Below are 23,721 nucleotides of genomic sequence, written 5' to 3'. Positions count from 1 at the left end.
AACTAGGCACTTTTAGCAAAAACATTGTCGTTTTAAAAACAAAAAAAATGCTCAGTTTTGATAATTTATAAAATTTCCTGTATCTATGAAATAAAGCTATGTAACAGTTTTAACACATACTCATAGTGTAGCAATCATTAATGGATGTTTTCATGTTGATAACAGTAATGCTGATACTGACTTAACAAATCTAAATTAGAGTAATTAAAATATTAAAACTGTAACCTATTTGGGGTAGCCTGTGTTCAAAATTATAAGGAGTTCCTTAGTTTAAGCTAACATACAGAATTGTACTCTGACATATATTTGTGGCTAGTGGACATGGTTTACATAATCTCTGCCTGACACCCTATTTGGTAATGAGCATTTAAACTATGCCCTCAGATCAGTTATCAAATATGAATCATGCACCGCCAAGAGAGTGTATTTTGTTAATCATATGTATTTAGGCAATTTTCTTTCTTGAGATTGCCTTCTAATACACTGTAGGGTTCAAGACATACATTTTAATACACATTCATATTGATTTCTGTATGTTATTTCAAAACAGCACTAATTATTCCCTCTGTGATATACTTTAAAGTTCAATGTGATCTGCATTAGATTTTATGAGTTCTGTTACATATGTTATTCAAAGGGAAGCTGCTTGTAACTTTATGGAAGCTAGAGGGAGGATCTTAAGTTACTCCTTTCAAAATCAGACCAATCTTTTTCTTAAATTTCCATTGAAAAGTAAGTAAATAGATTTTTGTTATGTGTTTGCCAGAAGTATAATTTTGTTGATCAGCATTTCTTAGAGGTTGAAAGAAAGCTCTTTATCATAACATCTACTTTGTAACAAATGGCCATTTGGAATATGTTGTCAACCCAAAATTAAGAACAGAATACAATTAGCAAAAGTTTATGTCTTCTTAATATTCTGTCTCTGTATCTTGGTTTTATATGTCTTTGACTAAAATATTTTGAATTCTCTGAAAATTCATTAAAGCAATAGTAACTCTTAATAGTAACTTTTTCCCAAGCTTAAACATTTATTTGGCAGTTCAAAAATGTTACCAAGAACTATATTCTAGAGATCAAACCATTCATCCTGCAAAGTACTTTTATCTTTGTCTTCTATAAACACAAAAAGTGGTGTTGAAGGATAAGGAGGCTGACAATGACAGATTACCTATAGTTTTGTTTTCCTGTTTAACTTAGGTGGACCCTGTGCAGTGCTATGTTCTGCTGTAACACAATCCCATGCGTTCAGATGCCATTGTTCTTGTTCTCAGCAGTCCCCATTTCTGTGCTGCGTTTTGGTGTGGCACATAACAGGCAGAGGTATTTTAACCGAGCACTGGTTGCATTCTGGTGGAGAATCATACAAAGCCAAATGAACAATAGGATTGAATTCTAGTAAAAAGGTGCAAACCCACAGAAATAAGTGTCGTCTTCTAACTTCCTCACCAGTGTTTTGCAGCATGGTGAATACTTTTTTTCTCCTCTGCATTTCTCACACAGTCTAAAGCTTGTTATATCTACTCATGTGAGAGCAATGCTGCCCGTTTGAATGAGATGATAATACAGTGGTTATTGAAGCATGATCTATGAAACTATGATGTAATTGCTTTCACAGATGAGTATATCTTTTCTGAGGGTCTCTGTTTTACTTACCTGTCATTTCTAAAACATAAATCATTGAGACATCAGAAGTGCAATGTTACAGGGATTGAAAAAGTTCAGAGAATTCAGAACAGTTGAGTACTTGAAAATTAGCCCACCCCAAAAGGTGGGTATGAAGTTTCTTTTTTGCCTTTTAAAATTTCTCTCTGGACTCGTACCTTTATACTAGATGATTTTTTTTTTTTTTTTTTTTTTTTTTTTGCTTAAGAAAAGACGCATATGCACATTCCAAATTGCTGTTAAGAAGGGAAAAAGGGAATAATATAAAACTGACAATCTAAACTCAATACAGTTACTGTTGCTGGGGGATATAGGGGGAGATGTGGTTATGGGAGTAAATGAAACTGGGACAAAGTACTGGGGCTCTTGGCGGGTAAAATAGAGGAAAAGGACAAATGGATAAGAAAGCTGCTTTTTCAAGAAACTCATCTGTGATTATTCAGAATCAGGTCCTCTCTTTTCCTTCTTTCCGTTTGCTCTGAAATTTCACGTTAGGGACAGCTGCTTCTTCCTGTTTTTCCTTAATCCTAACCTAATGAAACTATGCATCTAATACAGGTATAATATAGAGACTCTGTTCTCTGTCTCACAGTGTAAGCTTTCCTATTTCCTCCACACGTGCTTCCAGCAGAAGGCTTGATCAGATGGCAAATTCAAGGTTTAATACTCAGGTAGTATGAGGAAGAGTGGTTGATGGTTTGGTCTGGTGGGCTGGGATGTGTAAAACTGGGGCCCCCTTCTTTCTGTCCCATAGTTAGTGGAGCAGTACGCCTTGATGCGTTTGGCCTGTGGAGCATCAGTAGTTCTCTGTGCTTGCAGTAAGGGCACCAGGCCAACCTGAACTGTTATTTCATGCTGTTTGTTCTTCTGAAAGGGATTGTTCTTTGAAAATGGTGCAAAATAATTGTTCATTTAAAAGAAGAAAGCTATAAATATGCTTCTGTAAAGCATATTTAGTCACATAATTGGAGAGACAAATATTCCGTCAGCCTCAGACATACAATTTTAGGATAATCATCTAAAATCAATAGTGACTGCATTTATGTGTCTGTGTCACACAGCTAGCTTAGGCTTACAACTCCGTTGTTGAATATACAGATTTTAAATTTCATGCTTGTGATCAGTATGTCTTGTTTTTAAAGAAAAAGCTTTAAAATGCCAATAATATTCTGAAGTTTATTTTCTAAGATGCATGAACATCCATAATGGATTAACAGCATGTTTTAACAAACCATTTATTTGCTTTAGGAGTGACAGAGAGAAGCTGTTTCAAACAGGATCTCTCATCACCGTCTATCTCTAGTCACCTCCTACTGAACTTAAGGTTGAATACTGGGGGTCATGAGGGAAAGAAAACAATAATTAAAGGGAAAAAGTTGATTGAGCTGTTTTTTTTTTTTTTTTTCTCCTTCAGTATGTTTAGCATGGAAGAAGCTGGCTGAGTACTGTATATCATTAGTTCAAACATTTCTGACTTGATTTAGCTTTAATGGTAACATTTTAAGCTGCATTTCTGTATTTTGTGGAGAGTGGCTTAAGTAGGAAAGGCAGTAAAAGTTCTTGTTAGAAGGTCTTGTTTCTATAAATCTTAATCTTGGAATTCTGTTAGATTACAATTGGATTTTTTCTAGGAACTCACCCCACCTCCCAAAAAGTTGTCATGGGTTCTTTTATTAAAGCTCAGAAAATTATTCTTAGACTAACAGAGGTGGGGAGTAAAGCAGGATTGTTTACAGAGTTCACTTCTAAATTGACTGTGATAAGTGGCAATGCAATGTATTATGATTAGAGGTTTCTGGGAGACTCTTTAAGAAGGTTAACTGCAAGGCAGCTCTCAAAAGAAATCATTTATCTTGGTGGTCATCCTTCAGTGTTTTATACTACTGAGATTTTTTTGTGGGTGGTTAGAGCCATTTTTTGTGTTTTATTAGCTGTATCTTGAATACCTCCTACAAGCTGAATGACAGTTTAGGGTTATTAAATCTGTTCTTAGTACATTTTTTTATCCATAGTTAATCTTGACTAAATATATGCTAGTGAACAACCCTTTTTTCTCAATTGTTGCCCATATTTGTTAAAGAAATTATTCCATTTGACATTTGTTTAGGCTGCAGTTTGATAAAATACTGTATACAATATACTTTTTCAGTTTGGCATTCAACAGTGTCTTTCATGGATTTATTTCTTCTTGCATTATCTTATCTTCCCTTCTAGTGTGTTAAGGCTTCCTTTTTATATTAAATTTGGGGTTTTTTTGCTCCAAGACAGACACTTGCACAAACACATACTCTGTGACCGTGTTGCTAGAGATCTGTATGATTATGTATTTCAGGTGTTGGGTTACATTAATAATTGAGTTGCTTTGGTATCATCCACTTTCTCTAATCCTATGTATGGTATTTTTCTTTAATTCAGATTGTTCTTTAAAACTACTTCCAGTGACTTTACTAAAAGATTTGTATGATTTTATCTTTTTGTTTGTCTAAAAGCTATGTCTATTTCAGGTTAATAGTTGATAGATCCTCCAAGAAAATGGCCTATGCAGTATGGAGTCATTTTGATCTGTAATTGCTGTCATGGAAATTTTCACATAAAATTGTGTTACTCTTGCTTCTTATAGATGTAGCAATTTAAATGTAAAAGGTCTTTTCTTCCAGTTGTAGGAAGGCTAGCAAGCATACGATGGAGGCAGATAAAACGTGACGTTAACTGCAAAGGCTACTGTCTTAAATGAGACACGGAGTAAATCAGCATTAAAACATCAAATCATTGAATAATTGGGTTGCTGGTAGGGTCATGTGTTGGGGCAAGAGCAACTATACCCAGGTCATTTCAAACAGACCTTTGCCTAAGTTGTTCAAAAAGACTTCCACTAGCAGTGGCCATCTATCCACAGCAATTTCTTCCAGTACTCAATTGGTACTCATACTTACCTGCCGTTATCATTAGACCGTGGCCAGCTATTAGGAGGAAAAAACCTGCAACTTTTTCTCCTGCTATTTATGCACATTGCTTCTTGTTCTGTGTGCTGTGGATGTGGAAAAAAATACTCTATTTCAATTTGACATAGCATTTTATGTTCTCATTATTGTGTTTCCACTCATAGACTATTTACTGTAATTTTTTCCAGTGTCTTCTTGTCAATCATTTCTCTGACTGCTTTTGTTGCTCTCCCCTGAACACTCTCCACATTTTTCATGCAGAATCATATCCAAACTGGATTCAGTATTTCAGCTAAGATCTTCCTGAAGTCATGTAGATCAGAAGAATCTCTTCTGTCTTGCAGTCTATTTCTGTTTCTACTTCACAGTATGATGTTTGCATTTTTCACAACAGATCATTAATATGGAGTTCCTCCTTAGTTTTCTAGATGGTGTCTTTGGTTTGTCAAGATATTTTTATTCCTGTCTTCATAGCACTTGAAGATTCTCCCTCTTTCAAGTCTCACTGAAATGTAATAAGTAGATTTTCTAGTCTGTCATCCATATAGTTAATGAAAACATTATACACAGCAGAATCATGAATAGTTTTGGGTGGAATACCACTTGTGTAAATAAATTAATTCCCGGCCATTAGGAATGAACTGTTCCTTTCATCTTTTCTTTTTCATTTTAATATGAAGGGACCTTAAGTATACTAAGATACTTGTGCAAGTTTATCAGTACTTCTCACTTGAATCATTGGTACCTTAAGCCCTAATCTTGGAGCTGCAAGTGTGCTTATCAAAAGACTATTATATTCAGTCTTTGTGTTAAGAAGACTAGCTTGGGGTAGTAGGTTACTGCAGAGTAGAATGCACTCAGGCTTTGCCAGGGCAGGAGAAGTTTCATGAGTTTTGCTTTTCCAGAGAAAAGTTCTCCCTCTCCTCGTAATAAGCAACCATATTATAGTGGAGAATCTAAGGATTAGGAATCCTAGGAATTACTTTATGTGTGTCAAAGGCAAATGTACTAATTACAAATGTGGAGTAAATGCTGTTAGATTTAACATGTGTTTTTTTAAATCTGAGAATTTGCCTAATTTTACCATGTACAGTTAGAGTGATTTTGCTTGGTGTTAAAAATACTACCCTGTTATTTGTGTAACAGATTAGTTTGGCAAAAAAAGAGAGGAAAAACTACTAATAGCAAAAAGGATTACTCTTTATAAATATTACTGTTAAAGAATGTGGTTTAATTCTGTGCTTTAATAAATTATTTTAAAATGTATTTTATTGCCATAATTTATTAAACAATAAGGAGACATTTTGGCTGCAAACAGTGATAACATCTCTATAGAACTGTATTTGGATAGTAATTTTTTTTCCTGACACACTAGATAATTAGAAATTATAAATAACGTTTGCACTCTTAAGCATGTTAGCTGGAGAGTATATCAGACTGTATGTTGTTCTTGGTGCTAGTTCAGGTCCTGATTTTCAAAAATTCTTGCACAGAAATGCATGGTAAGTTTCTAGCAGCAAAGGGGAAGTGTATTACTCACCTGAGTTTTAGATAGAGACCTTGCCACCTGTTTACATTTTTGAATGAAGCTTACTTCATGTTTGGAATGGAGGAAGGAATTATACCAGCTGTTTTGCTGGCATCTTAGCCTTGTTCCTAGTGGTCAGATAATCTCATTTCAAATGTTTCCTGCAGAAACGGTGATATTCATTTTCTAGCAGGGCCACTGTGTAGCTAAAATAAATTGCTTCTGTTCATCAGATTTGGTTCTTCCAAAAGAAACTTGAAGTCTATCGACAGGCTAGCAGAGCAGCTTTCACAGATGTGGGTCAACCAGTGTGTGATATGTAATAAATGAGATATGATAATGTAAAGCTGCAGGTCTGTCCCCCCAGGCTGCTTTGTAAGTGCTTGGATCCCTTCACTTACAGTGCCTCAGCAGCATGGACAAGGTGTTTTTCAACCTGTCTCCCAGGGCCTTAGTGGAGGAACTGTAACTCTGGTAGTATACGAGGCTATGCAAAGGTAAAGGAGGCTGCTTTGATTCCTTTAGATGCCCTGTCACAATCTGCATCTTTATTTTTTGCTCTGTAAAATAACAATAAAAACTGTTGGGTGTGTCTGTCTTCCCCCTGTATTGAAGTAACTAATTAATAAGGATGTAAGCAGCCAACATAAATCATTTGGTAGAATATACACTTCTGCTCTGCTGAACTCTTCTTAACCCAGATGCCTGGTTAAATGCCACTGGATTATATATTTGAGGTTATTACTGTTCAGATTATCCCTGATAGTAGACACAGATAATATACTGACATACTCCAGGAGTATGCAAGTTTGCTCTGCCCACACTCTGAGAAGGCTGTATGTGAGCTGGTTCCAGTCTGGAAACCAACAGCATGTTGTGTGGCACTATGCCCAAGCTAAAACACCTTGTCTCTTTGATAAATGAGGCTTTACAGCTTCTGAACTGAAGCTGACTCACATTCAAGCTGCTTCAAGGTTACTGGGCATGTGAGTTTGCATTCAGCTGCCCATCCGTGTAGATGTATTCATCATTCCACATTGCTGTGGAAGGACTTCAGTAGAAATCCCCATCCTTATATTCTTGTGCAGTTGTCTCTCAACATTCGTAGGTGTAAGGCCTCCCAGCTCCACTTATATTTACTATAAAGATAAGAATTAAAAAATATATTTGCAATATTTTTTTTTGGGGGGGAGGGGACAATTCAAAAAGGTATGTGCTGTGGGTTTGTTTCAAATCTTAGAGAATCTTAGTGGAGCACTTACCAAGCCATATGACAGCAGCTACTTCACATAACTATGAACCATTATTTCCTGGAAGTGTTTGGTATGAATCATTATTTCCTGGAGTTAAGTGTTTGGTTATGTATTTTCCCCAGTATTTTCCCAAGACAGTGGTGGTGTGCTGCATGGAATTATCCTGCAAGCCACAAGACAATAGAGAAAAAAAAAATTGTTAGCTTTCCCTTGCAAAAACATTCTCATAACTTCTGATGGGCTTTCATAACCCCTCAACACCATTAGCTGAGAAAAAGTGTGCTAGGATCTGCAAAATCTTGTAGTTTTGGGGCTGCAGAATCCAGAGTTCAGATTTTTCAGAGAGTGGTGACTGGCTCTCCTCTCCATGGAAGGTTTTATCTCATCTGCTACTTTAAAGTGGGGCTAGAGAGTGTTGCAGAGTTGAACAGTAATGACCACAAGAACGTGATCATTTTGGCTGGCTGTACAAAGAAGATGGATGTGAGTGAATCCCATTATCAAATGTTGAAATGATACCAAATAATTCAGTAGTTCTGACTCTTCACTTAATCAGGTTTATGTTTTCTGCCAAGGTTGAGGCAGTGAAATAATCTTGGAGGAGGAGTAAAATTTTGATATAGCTTCATGTAGTTTTCAGGTCAGTTTGATATGTTTATTCTGTGTATGGCTTTTTACAGCTGTAATACGTGTAACGTAATTAAATAATATATATCATTGGAAACCTCATAGACGGCAAGTATTTACCATGAAATTTGCTATTAGATAAGCAGATGTTTTATTGGGTCTGGCTGGGATGGAGTTAACTTACATAATTTAAGAATTAATCTAATATATTTTAAAACCTTGGAGTTTCTGAGATGTAAATTTCTTTACCTTTTTTCATTCTGAGTGTGTTGCATTTGTGATGGTTATGACAATGTTTATCTTCAGATATTAAATAAGTATATATTTATACTGATAATTATAGTATAAACAGATTTATATTTTGCTGTTTACCAGAGGTGTCTACTATACAGCAATGATTACCATGAATTAAAGATTAAGATTCAATCCCACTGGTGTTAATTGCAGACTGGGCAAGTCTCGGTCCTACGTATCCTGAAAACCAGAGGAACATTGTGAAACCTTTTTAATTTTTTTTAATAATGTTCAAAATAGCAACAAAATTGTGCTTGATACAAGTTAAAACTGGAAAATTTTCCTTGATACAAAACCATTGGAACCTTGTCAAAACTTCTGACTAACCTTTCTTTGTAATTTTAATAGTCTACTATCAGAGAACTGTAGAAGAACTAACCTATTCTTGTTTCATTTGTAAGAAGAATATTCTATCTAATAATGCAATATACTGTTTCTTTGGCTTTAAAGCCCCAGAATACCTGTTGCTGTCACTTCCTTTCAGAAAGCTTATGTTATCACCTCAGGAAAAAACCCCACCACCTTTAGGGTTAGGACACATTTCTAAAACAGAAAAGTATAGAGTTCTATGCAAAAGGTACTGTGGTGAAAAAGCTGAAATTGTGTTACGTTTTTCTTTCAATTTGAGCCAGATGCTCAAAAAAGGGCATATTTAGATTTTATATGGTATGTAAATTCTCTGCTTTCTGCAAAATTAGAGGAATTCTTGAATACAGTAGCAAATCAGCTTTCTTCTAGTTCAGTACATTAAAAATTTAACATTTTAATGAAGATGTCCTGGAATTGATATTGTATTCGAGCACAACACATCAAAGCACTGACAGTCTTTTACAGATTACTATGCAGCAAGTTTTATTCATTATTATGAAGTTTATAGAAAATAGATCTATATCTCATTTCACATTAGCATTATGGGTATGTGACCCTCTGATCTATTTTTTTCTTTGATAACTGTTATTTGAAATAATTAATAGCTTTCATCTATAATTAAGACTGTTGGAGACTTATGGGATCCTCTTTTAAACATCATTTAATTGTGATTAGAATGAGGAAGACAGGATAATAAATGAGACTATTTAAGTGTGTGAATAAAATGCAACTGTTTATCTAAAATTGATCCATGTCTCATAACTTTGAGAGTAAAATAAATGGGTTGTTTTTGTTTGACTCCATCAGAAATATTGTCCTATAAATATTTACATTAATACATTAGGAACTTTGAAATAAAAGTGAAATAGCTTTCTTGACATTTTTGCTGGCAAGCAAAGGACTATGAGAATTCCAAACTTGTAGCTCACCTTGAGTGTATGAGTTTCATGAGCTGTATTCTTACATTTATTAGCAGTTGGAGCCTAAAGTTAATTTATGACTCATTTATCCGTGTTTATTTTTTACTGATTGATCTTATATAGTCCTGGAAAAAGGCATAGGCCACAACATACTCTGTTCTAAAAGCTATTAAGTATTATATGCTTTTTTGTGGCTGATAAGTCATAGTCTGTCGTGGAATGCATTGAAACATTAATATATTTCTGTTGTTTAGGAAAATGGGGGACAGATTATGACCTTGCCAGTGTGAGCTTTTTAGAGTATAAAAAATAGTAAGATACGGCAAGATTTGTGCCTCCAACTGCATGTTGTAAAAATCAGCTTTGTCATATGTCCTTACAAACTATTTACAATATGCCCCTGCTAGCTTCTATGTAATTTTATATGTTTCTGAATACTCTGTGTTTCTGTTTTCTTTATGGAGATTGAGGGCTCAAGATCCCAAAGGAAAAGGAATCAAGGAACTTCTTTTCTAGATGTTATGTTTTACTTCTAGAATTATAATTTTGTGGTGACGCATGAATAATAATAATGAATCCTTCAGAAAACATTCAAGTAAATGTGAGGAAGATGTTCAGAGGTTTCTGTATTGAGGTCTTGAGAGTACCAAATTAACAAGATAATGTAAACATACATTTTACCTGTATCACTTTCCTTTTTTATTATTAAATCTGTATGATTTGGATAATTCACAACAGATTTATGTAAGATAATGTAGAATTCAGGAAAGTATATTTAAATAAATAAATATCATATTTAAATAAATAAATACCAAAAATATTTAAAAGCAAGCCATTTCACAGAAATAACTGTTAGATAGCGTATTGTAGTAAAATACACTGAGGTAAATGTTTTATGAAATAGTAAATAATGAAAAATCTAAAAAGACAGCTTTTTGGCTAATTGGTTTATTCATGATTTGAATAGACTTGAAAATTTTTGCTACTTAAAGAGTGTTCAGAATGTGGTCGATTGTTCTATTGGTTAAAAGAAATATCTCATGTATTATGGTATAGTATTATATGCTCTGTTTTAATGAGAATATAAAAAAAAATTAATTTTATTTCATCAGACAGGAAGCTTTGCTTGCTGCAATTAGTGAAAAAGATGCAAACATTGCCTTGCTTGAACTGTCTGCTTCAAAGAAAAAGAAGACTCAAGAGGAAGTAATGGCTCTCAAACGAGAGAAGGACAGATTAGTACATCAGTTAAAGCAGCAGGTAGGGAGACATTAATTTTCATACTTTCATGGCAACAGAAAATTGGCATCATTTTCATTTGTACTATTTTATTCTAACCTCATATTGAAAGTCTTCAAGCCAGGTCTGACATGTGACAGCAGTTACAAAAGGTAGGAGGTGTTCAATGTAAGTGTTTATTGCTTCTCTATGATTGTTCAGTATTTAGCTGCACGTTTGCTTGGCTCATGTCATATGCAGCCAATACACTTTGTTTTCCCTCCTCATATAGCTTGCAACCTTCTTCATTACGTGAGACAGAGGAGAGCAGATGCTCTTTGCCATAAAGCAAGATCTATCTGTTCTGTTGAATTTTCTAACCCTTTTCAGTTATTTGCTTATCTGTTGTAAAATAATTGTGTTTTCAGAAGGTTTCAGGCTTTCTAAGAGGTTATCTGGAAATCATGATTATCCTTAAAATAAATTCTCAAATTAGTAGGAATCACCCTGTCTTCAACGCTGTAAGTCATTTGAGGTTTTAATAAAAAAACGTGTAGTTACAAACTCTAGAAATAGATTTTATCACAAGCAAATTTAATTTATCTTCTGCTTTATTTATGAGGAAAATAACCGTCCTAGACACAGTACACATATACCAGACACAGTATATAGGTCTCTTGGTCCAATTAAAATGATTAAAACTCTGCATACTGTGCAGTGGATACTCCCCCTGATTTTTGGAAGGTAATACTCATAGCCAGAAGAGGTGCTGTAGGCAAGAGGACAAAGGATGTTCAGATAACCTAGGTAGTAAAGACATGTGCTGGTGTCATGTATGTTGTTAAACACTTTCCTCTTTCAGAATAGGTGAAAAAGATGAGAAAGATGTTTTCAGACCATGTCTGAAGGTGTCGTATCTGATGTTTTCCTTTGTGTGATATTACTAAACTCTGTGATTGTTGCTTGAAGAGGAGGAGAATACCATCAGCAAAATCATTCTGGTCTCCTTAGCCTGTCAAAGTTTGTCCCTTTGTCACTTTGACACAGTGGCACAGTGTGCCACTTTACAAATGAGCATGCCATGTTAGCGATGTTTAGGACATACTGCACAGTCAATGTTATGATTCTTTCTTCTGAATCATGCATTACATACTGTAGAACTCCATGCACTCATTAACAGAAAATGAAGGAAAACCCTTGCTGCTATGCTAAATTCCCAACAGCTCTGACCTCATAGATCTAATCATTATAGCTTTTTCCAGCAGGTCTATAAAAATAGGAAACAGCCCCTGAGCAGAAACTTATCCACTCGTGATGCTGACTTCATTACAGACATTCCAGCCAAGTACCTGTGTTCCAGCCATGATGCACTCATGTCTCAGGTCAGTCAGCTGGCCAGGAGACACTTCACCCAAATTTTATATGCTAAATAGGCAGTTGTGCTTTATGCTTTTCAGTACTTCATCCCACTGTGCTGCAGTGGAGCAGATGATGTCACGTTCCAAATAGTTCTATTTTTTTTGTTTTGCTTTGCCTTGGGAAAGAGAAGGTAGTTATCTTCTCTTCTAGAGGTCTTTTTTCACCTTCATCTTTTGTTACTGAAGAGTAAATGAATACACCATTTTGTCACGTTCCACGATACCTGCCATGGAGATTTTTAAAATGTCCAGTAGAGGCATTGGCAAACAGGGAGGTTTTCTTGGTTTTTTTTTTTTTGTTTGTTTGTTTGGTTTGGGTTGGTTTTTTTTGTTTTTTTTTTTTCTTTGTTTTAGTACCTTTAAGCTATCGCTGAAAAGTGTTCAAAACTTTCATAACTTTCTTCGGAGTGAAGGAACAGCAAGATTGCTGGAGAGGCATTGTTTTGGATAACTTGAGTTAGAATTGTAACCAAATACTTCAAATGCCTCCATTATTTATAGTGATAAAGATCTTCAGTAAAGCTATTTAACTAGATTAAACTGATGCCAAAATAATCTCCCTGTTATCTCAGACACCACAAAAAAAAGAGACACCAGGAACAGGAATGTGGTTTAACTAGGTCAACACTTTATTACACTTGAGAATTATCTGATAATAGAGGTTGTAGAGATCATTCATACTTCTTTAATCCCTTTGGGGAGAACCACTGTCAGCCCCCAAAGCTTTCACATGTGCATCCAACACAAAGGCTTGTTAGCGCTACTCTTTCTTGCTATGATTGTGCTGGCTGGGCGGGGGAGGTGACAGATTCCACAGTGTGTTATATATCCACCCTGTTCTTCAGTTTGAGATGTGTCATCTCCAAATCTATTTCTGATACACTAGAACTTCAGTGAATGACCAGCTGCAGCATCAGTTTTTTTCTTATGGCCTTATTTGTCCCATCCACCATTTCCACAGCTGTTATACCACTGATGGAAATAACAAAAAAAAAATCCAACTTCTCCAGCCTAATATGATCACAAAATAAGATATATTTATAAATATTAGAAGATGACTCACTAGATAATACTAAACATTAGGCCTCCAAATCCAGTCCTGCTCTATCGTGTAGGAGGAATTTTTGCTTTGAGAGCCAAGATAACATGGTAGACAATGATAAAAATCTATATTCCCTTCATGTGTAGCCAGAGTAGCAAACGGATTTTTGATGCATCTACCTATCAGGGCTATGAAGATGATCAGGGGGGCTGGAGCACCTCTCCTATGAAGACAGGCTAAGAGTTGGGGTCAATCAGCCTGGAGAAGGGAAGGCTCGAGGCAGATCTTACAGCAGCCTCCCAGTACCAGAGGGGCCTGCCAGAAAGCTGGAGAGGGACCTTTCACAAGGGCATGTAGTGATAGGACAAGGGGTAATGGCTTTAAACTGGAAGAGGGTCGATTCAGATTAGCTGTAAGCACAAAATCCTTCACTGTAAGTGCGGTGAGACACTGTCACAGTTTGCCCAGAGCAGCTGTGGATGCCCCATCCCTGGCAGTGCTCAGGGCCAGGCTGGATGGGGCTTGGAGCAGCCTGGTGTTAGTGGGAGGTGTCCTGGCCCATGGCAGGGGAGTTTGAGCTAGATGATCTCTAAGGTCCCTTCCAACCCAAACCATTCTATGGAATTTGATCGTCTCTAAGGTCCCTTCCAACCCAAACCATTCTATGGTTCTGTGATCTAATCAAGCAGGAAGCCTTCTGCTCATGGCTACAGGAGGCTGAGAACTTACCAAGGCAGCAGGGCAAAGGATGAGAAATGCAGACCTTAAATAATCCAGTGCATTTCCTGCTACGTTGCTCCTCACAATGCTTCTCTGTCTTTCATAGTGGTGGGAAAGCTTGGCTGCATATGAAGCACTGTGGCTGAAAATCCTACTAGCAGAGCATCAGTAAGAGCAGGTTTTCCCTGTTCCGCAAAGAGGCATCAGCTGACAAAAGTAAATGTGTTACAGACAAACTCCTCCTTTCTCCTTCAGTGTCTGCAATTCAGATATTTATTCTGATATAGTTATATCCTAGAGGAAGTACTATTCTTGATTTGCACATCAAATATTGCATCTCCTGAACACAAAAACCACTGTTATATCTATTCTGTGTTGCTACAAAATTGCTATTGCAGGTGCATCAGTTTTATGAGATTTTTTTCATTAAATGTAAAAGTATTTTCTACTGTTTCAGAAGAAAGTTGGTTTGCTCCACTTATTTCTGTCTTCTTTTTACAATTCCTGTGCTGCTACTTATATTCTCCAAATTTTGCTGAGAAGTGTTCTCTTCAGACCCAGACTTTCATTTCACTGTTGTGTTAGATCTGCAGAAAAAGAAGGGCAGTTGTTGAAGTTTAAAGCAGTAATTGATAGGGATTGTCTTAAATGATGTAGCCAAGCTATTGGGAAATAATTTGTAATTATTTTAGAGGAATAACTGAAGTTAGAAATTTGCTTGAACACGATTTCACCTTGCCTAGAAATGTACATGCACTGTTGTAGATGTCAGCAAAACTCATATAGAAGCAACATTTTAGAGTTTCTTTACGTAATCTTATTACGTTTTCCTCATTATACTGCAGAGTTCATGTAATGATGCTGCAATTGAGCATCTAATTGCATCTGCTCTCTTTATCTCCTCCATGTCTCCCTAGAGCATTTTTTTTTTTTTTTTTGAAAGACTTCTCATTTTAGGAAAGCAGCAATAATTTGAAATTAGCCTTCAGCGAGGATGAGCTTTACCATTTGAAATAGAAAATATTATTTCAATCAAGTTTTATTTTGTGATCTTTATAGACAGGTGAATCACTTTGCCTAAATAAGCTGTTGTGAAACTTCAGCCCTCATACTGCATCATCATATATCTGATAGTTTGATCTGATTTTTGCTTTTGTTTGCAGTTTGGGGAGTTTCTTTCTGTCAGAAACTGAGTTTTTGTTTCTGCTGCTGTGTCTTTCAGTGGCATCCTAGACTTTCTCATGTAGTTAATAAACTCCAGTTCCGTATTTCTAGCAATTCAAAATCATGTTATATTGTGGATCATTACAATGGATAATACCTAAACAAAGCACAGAATTAGACTCCAAGCCTAGGATGCTAGTTTGCTATTGCAAAGTGATGGCTTCTTTGTCCGAGGTAGGGTAGCTGTAGCTTGGAAAGTCCTCTGCCAATATGAAAAAGCAAGTGCAAATGGCTTTTTTGGAGAGAGCTACCAGGGCTGTTTCTTGAGAGAGAGAGAGAAGGAGAGGTATGTATGTAAATTCATCAGAATCCAAGATTTCTGATTGTATACATGGAATACCCAGGAATATCATCTTTCAGGCATCACTGCCTTCCTCTGGAGAATCCTGTTGATGAAAGGAAATTTGCTAGAGTCAGATTTTTTTTTCTTTTTCATACAAAAAATGTGAACACTCCTCCTTAATATTTCTGTATGCAGGAGAGGGCCATCTGCTGCTCTTTCACCTAACTCTGATGAGACCAGTGAGGGTCGCAATTTAAGCGAAGGGGTTGTGAAGTTTTAATGGATAGACTTCATAACATTTATAGCTGCTTACCTAATTGGAACATCAAAATGTTTGCAGATTCATCTCCTGCTACTCAGAATGCTGTAAAAGAGCTGTAGTGGCTCCCACCGTATGAGGTCATTGCAGGCATCAAAAGCCTGCTTCATATTTAAAGAGATAGGGCACAGTATGTAGTAGATGTCTTAAAGGTTCAGGAGGTCAATTCTATTAAACTCTGTGGAGTAACCCAACGTATTGAGGTTACTCATAGAATTTTATTGTTATTGGATTAGGGCCAGAAAAACAGATTCTATCACTGCACTGTAATGTATCACAGACTTACACTGGGATTGAATTGCCTAAATGCAAATGTAGCTGCTTTTACCACAGACTTACACTGTGAAAAACTTCTCTAATCACTCTGGTAGACTTCTGAAGCATCCTGGTGTATTTTTTGTTTCAACGGGAACCTTCCTCGTTCTCAATAAGCTTCCTTAGGGTTGCTTCAGAAGACTATTAACTTTGTGCTATAGCAGTGAGCATGAGAAATTCCATGAGAGGAAGAAAAGTACCAAGAACTTTTCAATATCTAGGAGTAACAGGCTATTGTCTGAACAGGCACCATTCTGGCAAAGGTAAAACAAATAGAGTGCATGGCCTGCTTGGGCATGAATATTCATTTGAGTGTATCCATGTCAAAAACTTGATGTTATTTTATGTCTTTTATTTTTAATGTAGTTTGTCTTACAACAGTGAAGTCACTTATTACTCAGCTTGGAGGCAAAGTATTTACTTTCCAAATTCCCCCCTTTCCCCCCACCCCCAAATTCCAAAAGACACCTGCGTCCTTTTCATTTGAACTAATCAATTATTTTTTTAGTCATAGAATGTCAATGTTTTCTGCATTGACAAATATACTGATTTTCATTGCTCAACAGTGCCCACAGACTGACAATGGATATCACAATAGTAATCTAAACCAAAATAGAATTAAACCAGAAATGTAATGCGTTCAAAAAAAAGAAAGTTTAATAAAGTCTCAGTTGCAAATTTCAGGGGTTTTTTCTTTTTTTAAATAGCTCATTACTGAAGTAATGCTCCTAGCACCAAATACACAGTTGAATGCCTTTCTCTAGTTTTTGTATTCTTATTTTTCTGGCCTTTGGGAACATCAAACAGAATGTAAACCACCAAGACATTGATTTTGAAGTAATTTGTCACAGTTCTTCACAATGAAAAAGATAAAGGAGCATCTTAAAAAAATGAAATATACTGCCTTTGTAGTGGAATGAGAACATATGTGATTTGTTTTAAATATGAAGCTACAGATGTACATATATTAAAGACCAAAATATAATTTATGGGAATGACTAGAGCAGTCTTTTTATGGATTGTGACTGTGTGAGTTTAAGTATAGCTATTATTTCTAAGCTGGAAGAAAAGCGTTGGTTTTATCTCAAGTGCTGGCTTACTTTTACAGGTTTTTTCATATTATATTTTGATAACCTAGGAAAATTATTTGTATCACAATGTATCCGCCTGTGAAATTAGTAGTAATAATACTGACCTCTGTGTTACAAACACCTTCTCATAAGAAACAAGCATATTTAATTTTAGTGATATAAGGACAATTTAGCAGCTGCAATCTGTCAGTTAAATATTTATTGTTTAGTGGTTTAAATAAAAGCATTCCCAGTAAAACAGAACCACTGGAATTGTTCTGATTCATACACCAAATGCTCTATTTTGAGAGCCATAGAACTTTGTAGTAGGCTTAAAAAAACTTTTAGAAATACAGTATTAAACAAATCAGCATGAGGGCTTGGCTGAGTGATTACATAATATTTATAATCATCCTGGCCAAGATTCCTTTTGAGAATTCTAAGACAGCTATTTTTAGAGAAATTTGTATAGTGATGCAATCCTTCATGAAATAATTAGCTTAAGGTCCATTTTTAGAACAGCTCAAGAGATTTTGGTAAGAGCAGAAGACACTGCTATGTTCCTGATTCATGCTGAATTTGGATACTGCAAGAAAATTTCCCTGTTGCCTCTTTTTGCTTTTGGGATATAAAGCCAAAAATGTACGTGGAGTTGGCCAAAATGCAAAGTCTTCTAACTCCTTGAGAGCATTTTATTTTTCTTCTCAAAACATGAAATTAGAAACCTTTCCAGTGTTTTCAAGACTGCAGGTGTACAGAACACTCTGGCCAGAGGCAAAGCTGGTGTTTGGCAGTCTTCTCTAGTCTATTAGTTCACTACTCTATATTTCATCACATTAACATATCGCTAATGAAACAAAAAGGGTGAGAAACAATCAAAGAATTTAAAAAATCTGTGTAGCCACAGTTTCTTAGTATATTAACCACTAGAGATATTTTCTCCTGCATGGAATACATAGAAGTATTTCTTAATAATTAACATCCAATCCAAATATTCCAAAGGATTCTTGCAGCAGCAGAGGAGTAAAATGGAATTGAAGGCAGTGTGTTGCGTTACATATACTGTTCTATTTAAATACATCAGAAATAGTGCTAATGTGATATTATGGTGGTGACATCAAGCACTCAAGAATAACAAAATGCCCCAAGCTATATTTTCCCTGTTTGATTAATTCAGCTGTATTGCATTGTGTATTTTATGATATTGAAAGTGTTTATATTACTGTATAAGAAAAAAAAACCAGGATTAGAAGTTGTTGTCATTGTGATTATTCTGGCAGTCCAAAACATTCTTCTGCAACACTGTGCATTAATTAATTACATTTAAGCCTGCTAATGTTTAACAAGTGTGGGAACAAAAAAGTCTTGCAGTGCTTTCTTATGGTTCCTGTAGACATTATCATCTGTAAAACCTGTGATCAGTAGCACTGTCCTGGTATTGTGTTGGTTCCTAATCTCTATTGCTTCTGTTTCTGATGTTAAACTAAGTTCATGTTTCAGATTTCCTTGGATTTCACAGGTGGCAATATTATAGTAGCACAGAATGCTATGTTGTTCTTGTTGTTGTTCTTCTTGTTATTATTATTGTTAATTATTATATACACAGATTACTTCAGAGAGAGACTTATTGTACTGTTGAGTCTTAATGTTACTGCACAGTAAAGAGAATCCATGTTATAAAGCCGTTCACACGGGTACTGCAGATACACTTGACTGTTGTACGATTTTTTTTCCTCTTCTGTTTATACTGTTTGCTATCACTCATAATATTGATCTTGCTCAAGCTTTAAGCACCTAACTTTGAACAAATGAGTAATCGGAGACCCTTAAGTTTTAGGAGTTTTATTTTTTGTTACAGTTATGATACACAAGCTCTTTGTTTTCTTTTGGGCAGGTAAGAATAGATGTTCTAATAGCTTTATGTGTTGAACTTCCATATGAGGAAAATTATTCTGGTTATTTTTGCCTTAAAAAAATCTTAGACAATGTAGCAAAGTGGCTATTAACCTCTGATTTTAACTGTGTCTGTTCAGATCCCATTGACATCAGTACAGCAGCCCATGCATTCAATGGCCTTGAATTTCACTACCTTAAAAACTCTTGTAGTTAATACTTTTGTATTAATTAGGAATGTCCTAAGGCAGTCTTTCTGCATGTCTTAACTTTGGGTTTTATTATCTTCATTTGTAATCTGAATTTTGAATCTATATTTTTGAATCTGAGTCTGTAATTCTCAATTTTGCCAAGTACAAGCAGCTTAGATATAAACCGAGTGCAGACAGATCAGTGTAGGGGTGAAAGAGCAGAGTCCCACTTCTCCCTATAGCTTCACACGGCAGGCTCCATATGGCATGAGGGATGAAAGAGAATGCGTGTGTAGCTAAGAGCCTTTGCCTGATCAGATTAATTAATTCAGAAGAAATGTTCTGTGTTGGAAAAATACTGAAAATGTTGGCAGTGGTCACACAAAACTTTTCAGTTATTCTCAGTACGATTTGACAATTTATATTATAAAAAACGAACTCAAGTTGTAGCTGGATATGGCATCACTTTTTCCTCATGCTCTCAGGAATCCAAATTCTTTGGGATGGTATTTTTACACAAACATTTTCCAACAAGAGGAGCTTTTTGCCTTGTAGCCGTCAGGCCCTGAAGGCATGACAAGCCTGGGACATAAGTCCTTTCCTGCTCTGTGGTTGGTGAGCTGCTTTAAAATCTGTTTCTGTTTGTTGTCTGTGTGGAGGTTTTTTGTCCTTGAAGAATTTATATCATATCTTAAGCATGGCGGTGTCTAATGGCACCCTTTTTTACTGGTGATAATCTCATTGTGAACTTATACTAGAACCTCTCAATAGCTGTAGCTGTCATAATGCACTTTGTTCAGACAAATGGTTTAACTCCACCGAGTCTGGAAATCTTAAAGGGAAAAAGTATGTAATACACATATAAAATAATGTATATATTAACACTGAAACTTTTGTAATTTTTTATCTGGCTGGCTCAATAGGTGAAAATGGATATTAAGTATCTCAGATAAGAATAGCAAATATCTCCATTATATAAATGAGTGAACTCCCAAGCCAAAAAGTTTTTGGTTTTGTTTTGTTTTTTTCTCCATGAGACATTTTTGAAACAAGTCCTTAAGTTCTGCTACAGAGTACTCTATGATAATCAAGCTAAATATAATTTAACACTTGATCTTAAGTACAGTGCTAAGTAGCCAGTTATTAAAAAATTCTGTAAGAATTGGGTGTCAAATTTTTCTCCTACTTTGATGGTGTATAAAACTTATCACTTCTACAATCTAGCATCAAAGATTAGTTGTAGGTAAGGTGTCTATAAAGCATGTCAAGACACTGTTGTGATGTTATCTCCATTTCCGTCAATATTCTAATATACCATCCATATGTTGAAATTTATGTTTTATTTGTCAACTTTTATTGCATGTAATGGAAGAAATGTAGTAATTTCAGCTTAGGCTGTATTTTATATATGATACAAATGAGAGAGCTGGGCTTGGTAATGAAATTGCAGAAATTACAACTGAAATCAACTATTCAGACATTAAAAACACTGAAAGACAATCAGTGCTACTAACCAGAGATTTGCAGTTTCAAAGGTCTTGTTTAGCTACTGAAGTTTCTGATTCATGTCTGCTTTTAAATAATTATTATGGGGAAGTATCTTTTTAATGAGTTATTTCCTGTTGTTAAGGAAAAAAAAGAAAAACCAGAGAATTTTACCTTCTTACATTGCTTGTCTACATTTAGTAGGACCTGGCCCGAGATGTCCTCAGGCAGCTACTGTTTCAGAGCTTTAATTATGCTTTTTAACCCACTTCTTTGTGTCTATGTTCTTACATACTCCTATGTAATTACCAAGTTCAGTAGTAGGACTCATGCTAAAAGTATTTGTCTGACTTTAGCCTATACATTACTGAGTATGCTGTATTATTACAAGATATTTCCTGCGCTTCAAGCCATACTTTTAATTCACGGAACTTAAAAAGACTTCAAAAACACAAACTGTAAATGCAGAGACCGCAACTAAAAGTCAGATGGACCATGTTCAAATCAACATAACTTTGTTCAGTCACAAGTGTCAGGAAAGTTGAAATTTGGCCGTAGTACTTTAGATAAGTGTCTGCTTGGCACTTGGAACTGCTGCGTGTCTCAGTCTGCAAGTGTCTAATATCCCAGCTGGTGTTTGTGAGACTATTATCCTTCAGCTATTGAAGAGGCAGGCTTACTATGAGTTCTAACTTCTTTCAGGACAAGTCAGTTACATTTTGTGATCTTTGAAAGGAGAAGGTGTTAATGGTTGTTAATATCAGTTAAATACTGCATTAATTAAAAAAGAACTGAAATACATGTAAAATTTTTATGCTCATGCTCAACACTAAATTATCAGATCCAAGATCTGCGTTGGAAGCTGCTTCCCATTGCTTCACAGGAGTCAAGAGTATCTAATATGACCAGCAATTGCTTTTGTATTTCACCTGGGAGGAAGGTTGGATTTCATGAAAACTTGGAAACCACTCAGTACTGTTTCTTAGTCCCTATTCTCGGTTGGGTGAAACTGGGAAGGGCAGACAGGGCCTGAAGAACAAGTGTTCTGGTTACATGTGTGTTACAAATGATAAGAATGGTAAGATTTTAATTTAAAACATCACATGAATTAAGTTTAATATAGATGGGGAAAAGAAAAAAAATATATGCTTTCTTATCATAAAAACTTTACTGTGTTCATTACTCTTATGCAACAGTCATATCGTTAATGAGGTAAAAAATAAAAAGAACTAAATGAGGAGTAGCCAAACTTTTCTCCAATAAGCTATCATGCACACTTTTAGCCTGCATGCATCCTGTCTCTCACACTTCCCAAGACAAGTCATACACTATAACAGGAAAAGAAAAACATGCTTATTAGCCCATTTGGAATTTTAACAGGGAAAAAATTGTGTTCTTCAGTGGAGGTGGGAAACAAAGCAGCAAAACCCATGTTAAAATACAGTTAAGAGTAAGAATATAAGAATAGATTACATTACAGGGATGTTATAAAAAGAAAATGCATAAATAAAGCACTCATTAAAACATAACTCTACCCCTTAGTGATGCATTCCAACACCCATACGGTTATGATTATGATAGTTATTTAGCATCTGGAGTCCCTAGTTGGTTACCGTACTGTAATGTTTTTGTTATCTTTTCGTTTCTGATGAGTGCTTGTAAACTTACAGGATTCATAACTTAAGGTTTATTTCTGTTGGAATTTTCTTGGTGTCTCACTGCATAAGAAGAAAAAAGACTGAATTAAACATTATCATACATTTCTAATGACTGAAGACAAGAGTATAATTTATTTTTTAAATAATTAGCATTATTTTGATAGTATTATGCTGTCAGAAATGGCCTGAATACTTAGCATAAAATAATACATGCTCTGGAATACTTTGAAGTATATTGAAGAATGTTGAAGTCCACTTCTTCCATGGAGCTCTAGTTTTGGCAAAAGGTCCTTCAAAGCAATGGCCAATTAACAGATCCTTCAGCTTGTGGAAAAATGACACAAGTCCTTCTGTGAAAACCATAGCTGGTGAATATATTTTAACAATTGATCTCATTTAATCATGTATTGATTCAAGTCTGCTACCATTAAAAAGAATTAAGAGCAATCTCAAGGTCAGGCTTTTTAACAGTAATAGACTAGGAATTCTCTCTTTTGTTTCAGCTAAATAATATAGTGAACTAGCACTCAAAAATCTCTTTGTATGAAGAAGTTTAAGCAAAAGAAGTTTCAACTGAAACTTTGCAATGGAATCTTTCTTAAATCTCTTTTCTAGATGGCAGAGTAAACTCACTGTTTGGCTTATCAAATTGCACGTTTCTGCTTCTGAAGGTAGGTCAGCAGGTCCCTGACAGAGCAAAACATTTAGTGTGAGCTTTGCCGTAAGCATGGACATTGTCCAGGTGCTTAAAACAAGCATGTTTTACAGAATTGGCTAGCTCAGAAGTTCAGAAGCCAAAGCTGATGCATATAAAAGCCGTGGCAGAAGCCACAGGGATACATCCTGATGCATGTATCTCTAGTAAGCTTGAGATGATCAAAGAGAGTGGAACTAAGTGACAGTGATGTTGAATATGTTTTTTAGAGGCTCCAAAGCTGGAACTTGAACTTTTTATTTTTGATCTCAGAAAGAGATTAAATGATGGTCAAACAACAATAAATGGAAACTTGCAGAAGAGATTCCCTCACCCAAAAAAACCCCCAAAACCAAAAAAACCAAAAAAACCCCACCACAAAACAGTGAATCTGCTTAAGTTCTAGAAATAGAGGCTTTACTCATAGTTTAATTTTATTTTTTAATATAGCCAGTGATGACTTCATTGGTCTTAGAAGTCACCATAAGGGTTACTTGGAAACACAGCATTCTGTATTGCCTTCTGAAATACCTTTTGTACCTACTTTTCAAGAATCTCTTCCTGTCTTACACAAATGTAACAGTCTACATTGT

At 35.5% G+C, this 23,721-nt stretch overlaps 1 protein-coding gene across 6 annotated transcripts in view; it reads left to right on the top strand.

Moving 5' to 3' along the window:
* Positions 1 to 23,721, top strand: part of ERC2 (ELKS/RAB6-interacting/CAST family member 2) — a 521,411-nt gene that overhangs the window by 353,836 nt on the left and 143,854 nt on the right. For all 6 annotated transcript variants that reach the window (XM_037386906.1, XM_037386911.1, XM_037386910.1 and 3 more), the window contains one exon: positions 10,711 to 10,858. In XM_037386906.1, coding sequence (XP_037242803.1) covers positions 10,711 to 10,858 — 148 coding nt within the window. The remainder of the gene's footprint in view (positions 1 to 10,710; positions 10,859 to 23,721) is intronic.

Source organism: Falco rusticolus, chromosome 4 (assembly GCF_015220075.1).
Source record: "Falco rusticolus isolate bFalRus1 chromosome 4, bFalRus1.pri, whole genome shotgun sequence".
Lineage (NCBI taxonomy): Eukaryota > Metazoa > Chordata > Aves > Falconiformes > Falconidae > Falco > Falco rusticolus.
Note: the sequence above shows the minus strand (reverse complement) of the source record. Positions and strands in the feature narration are given on the sequence as shown.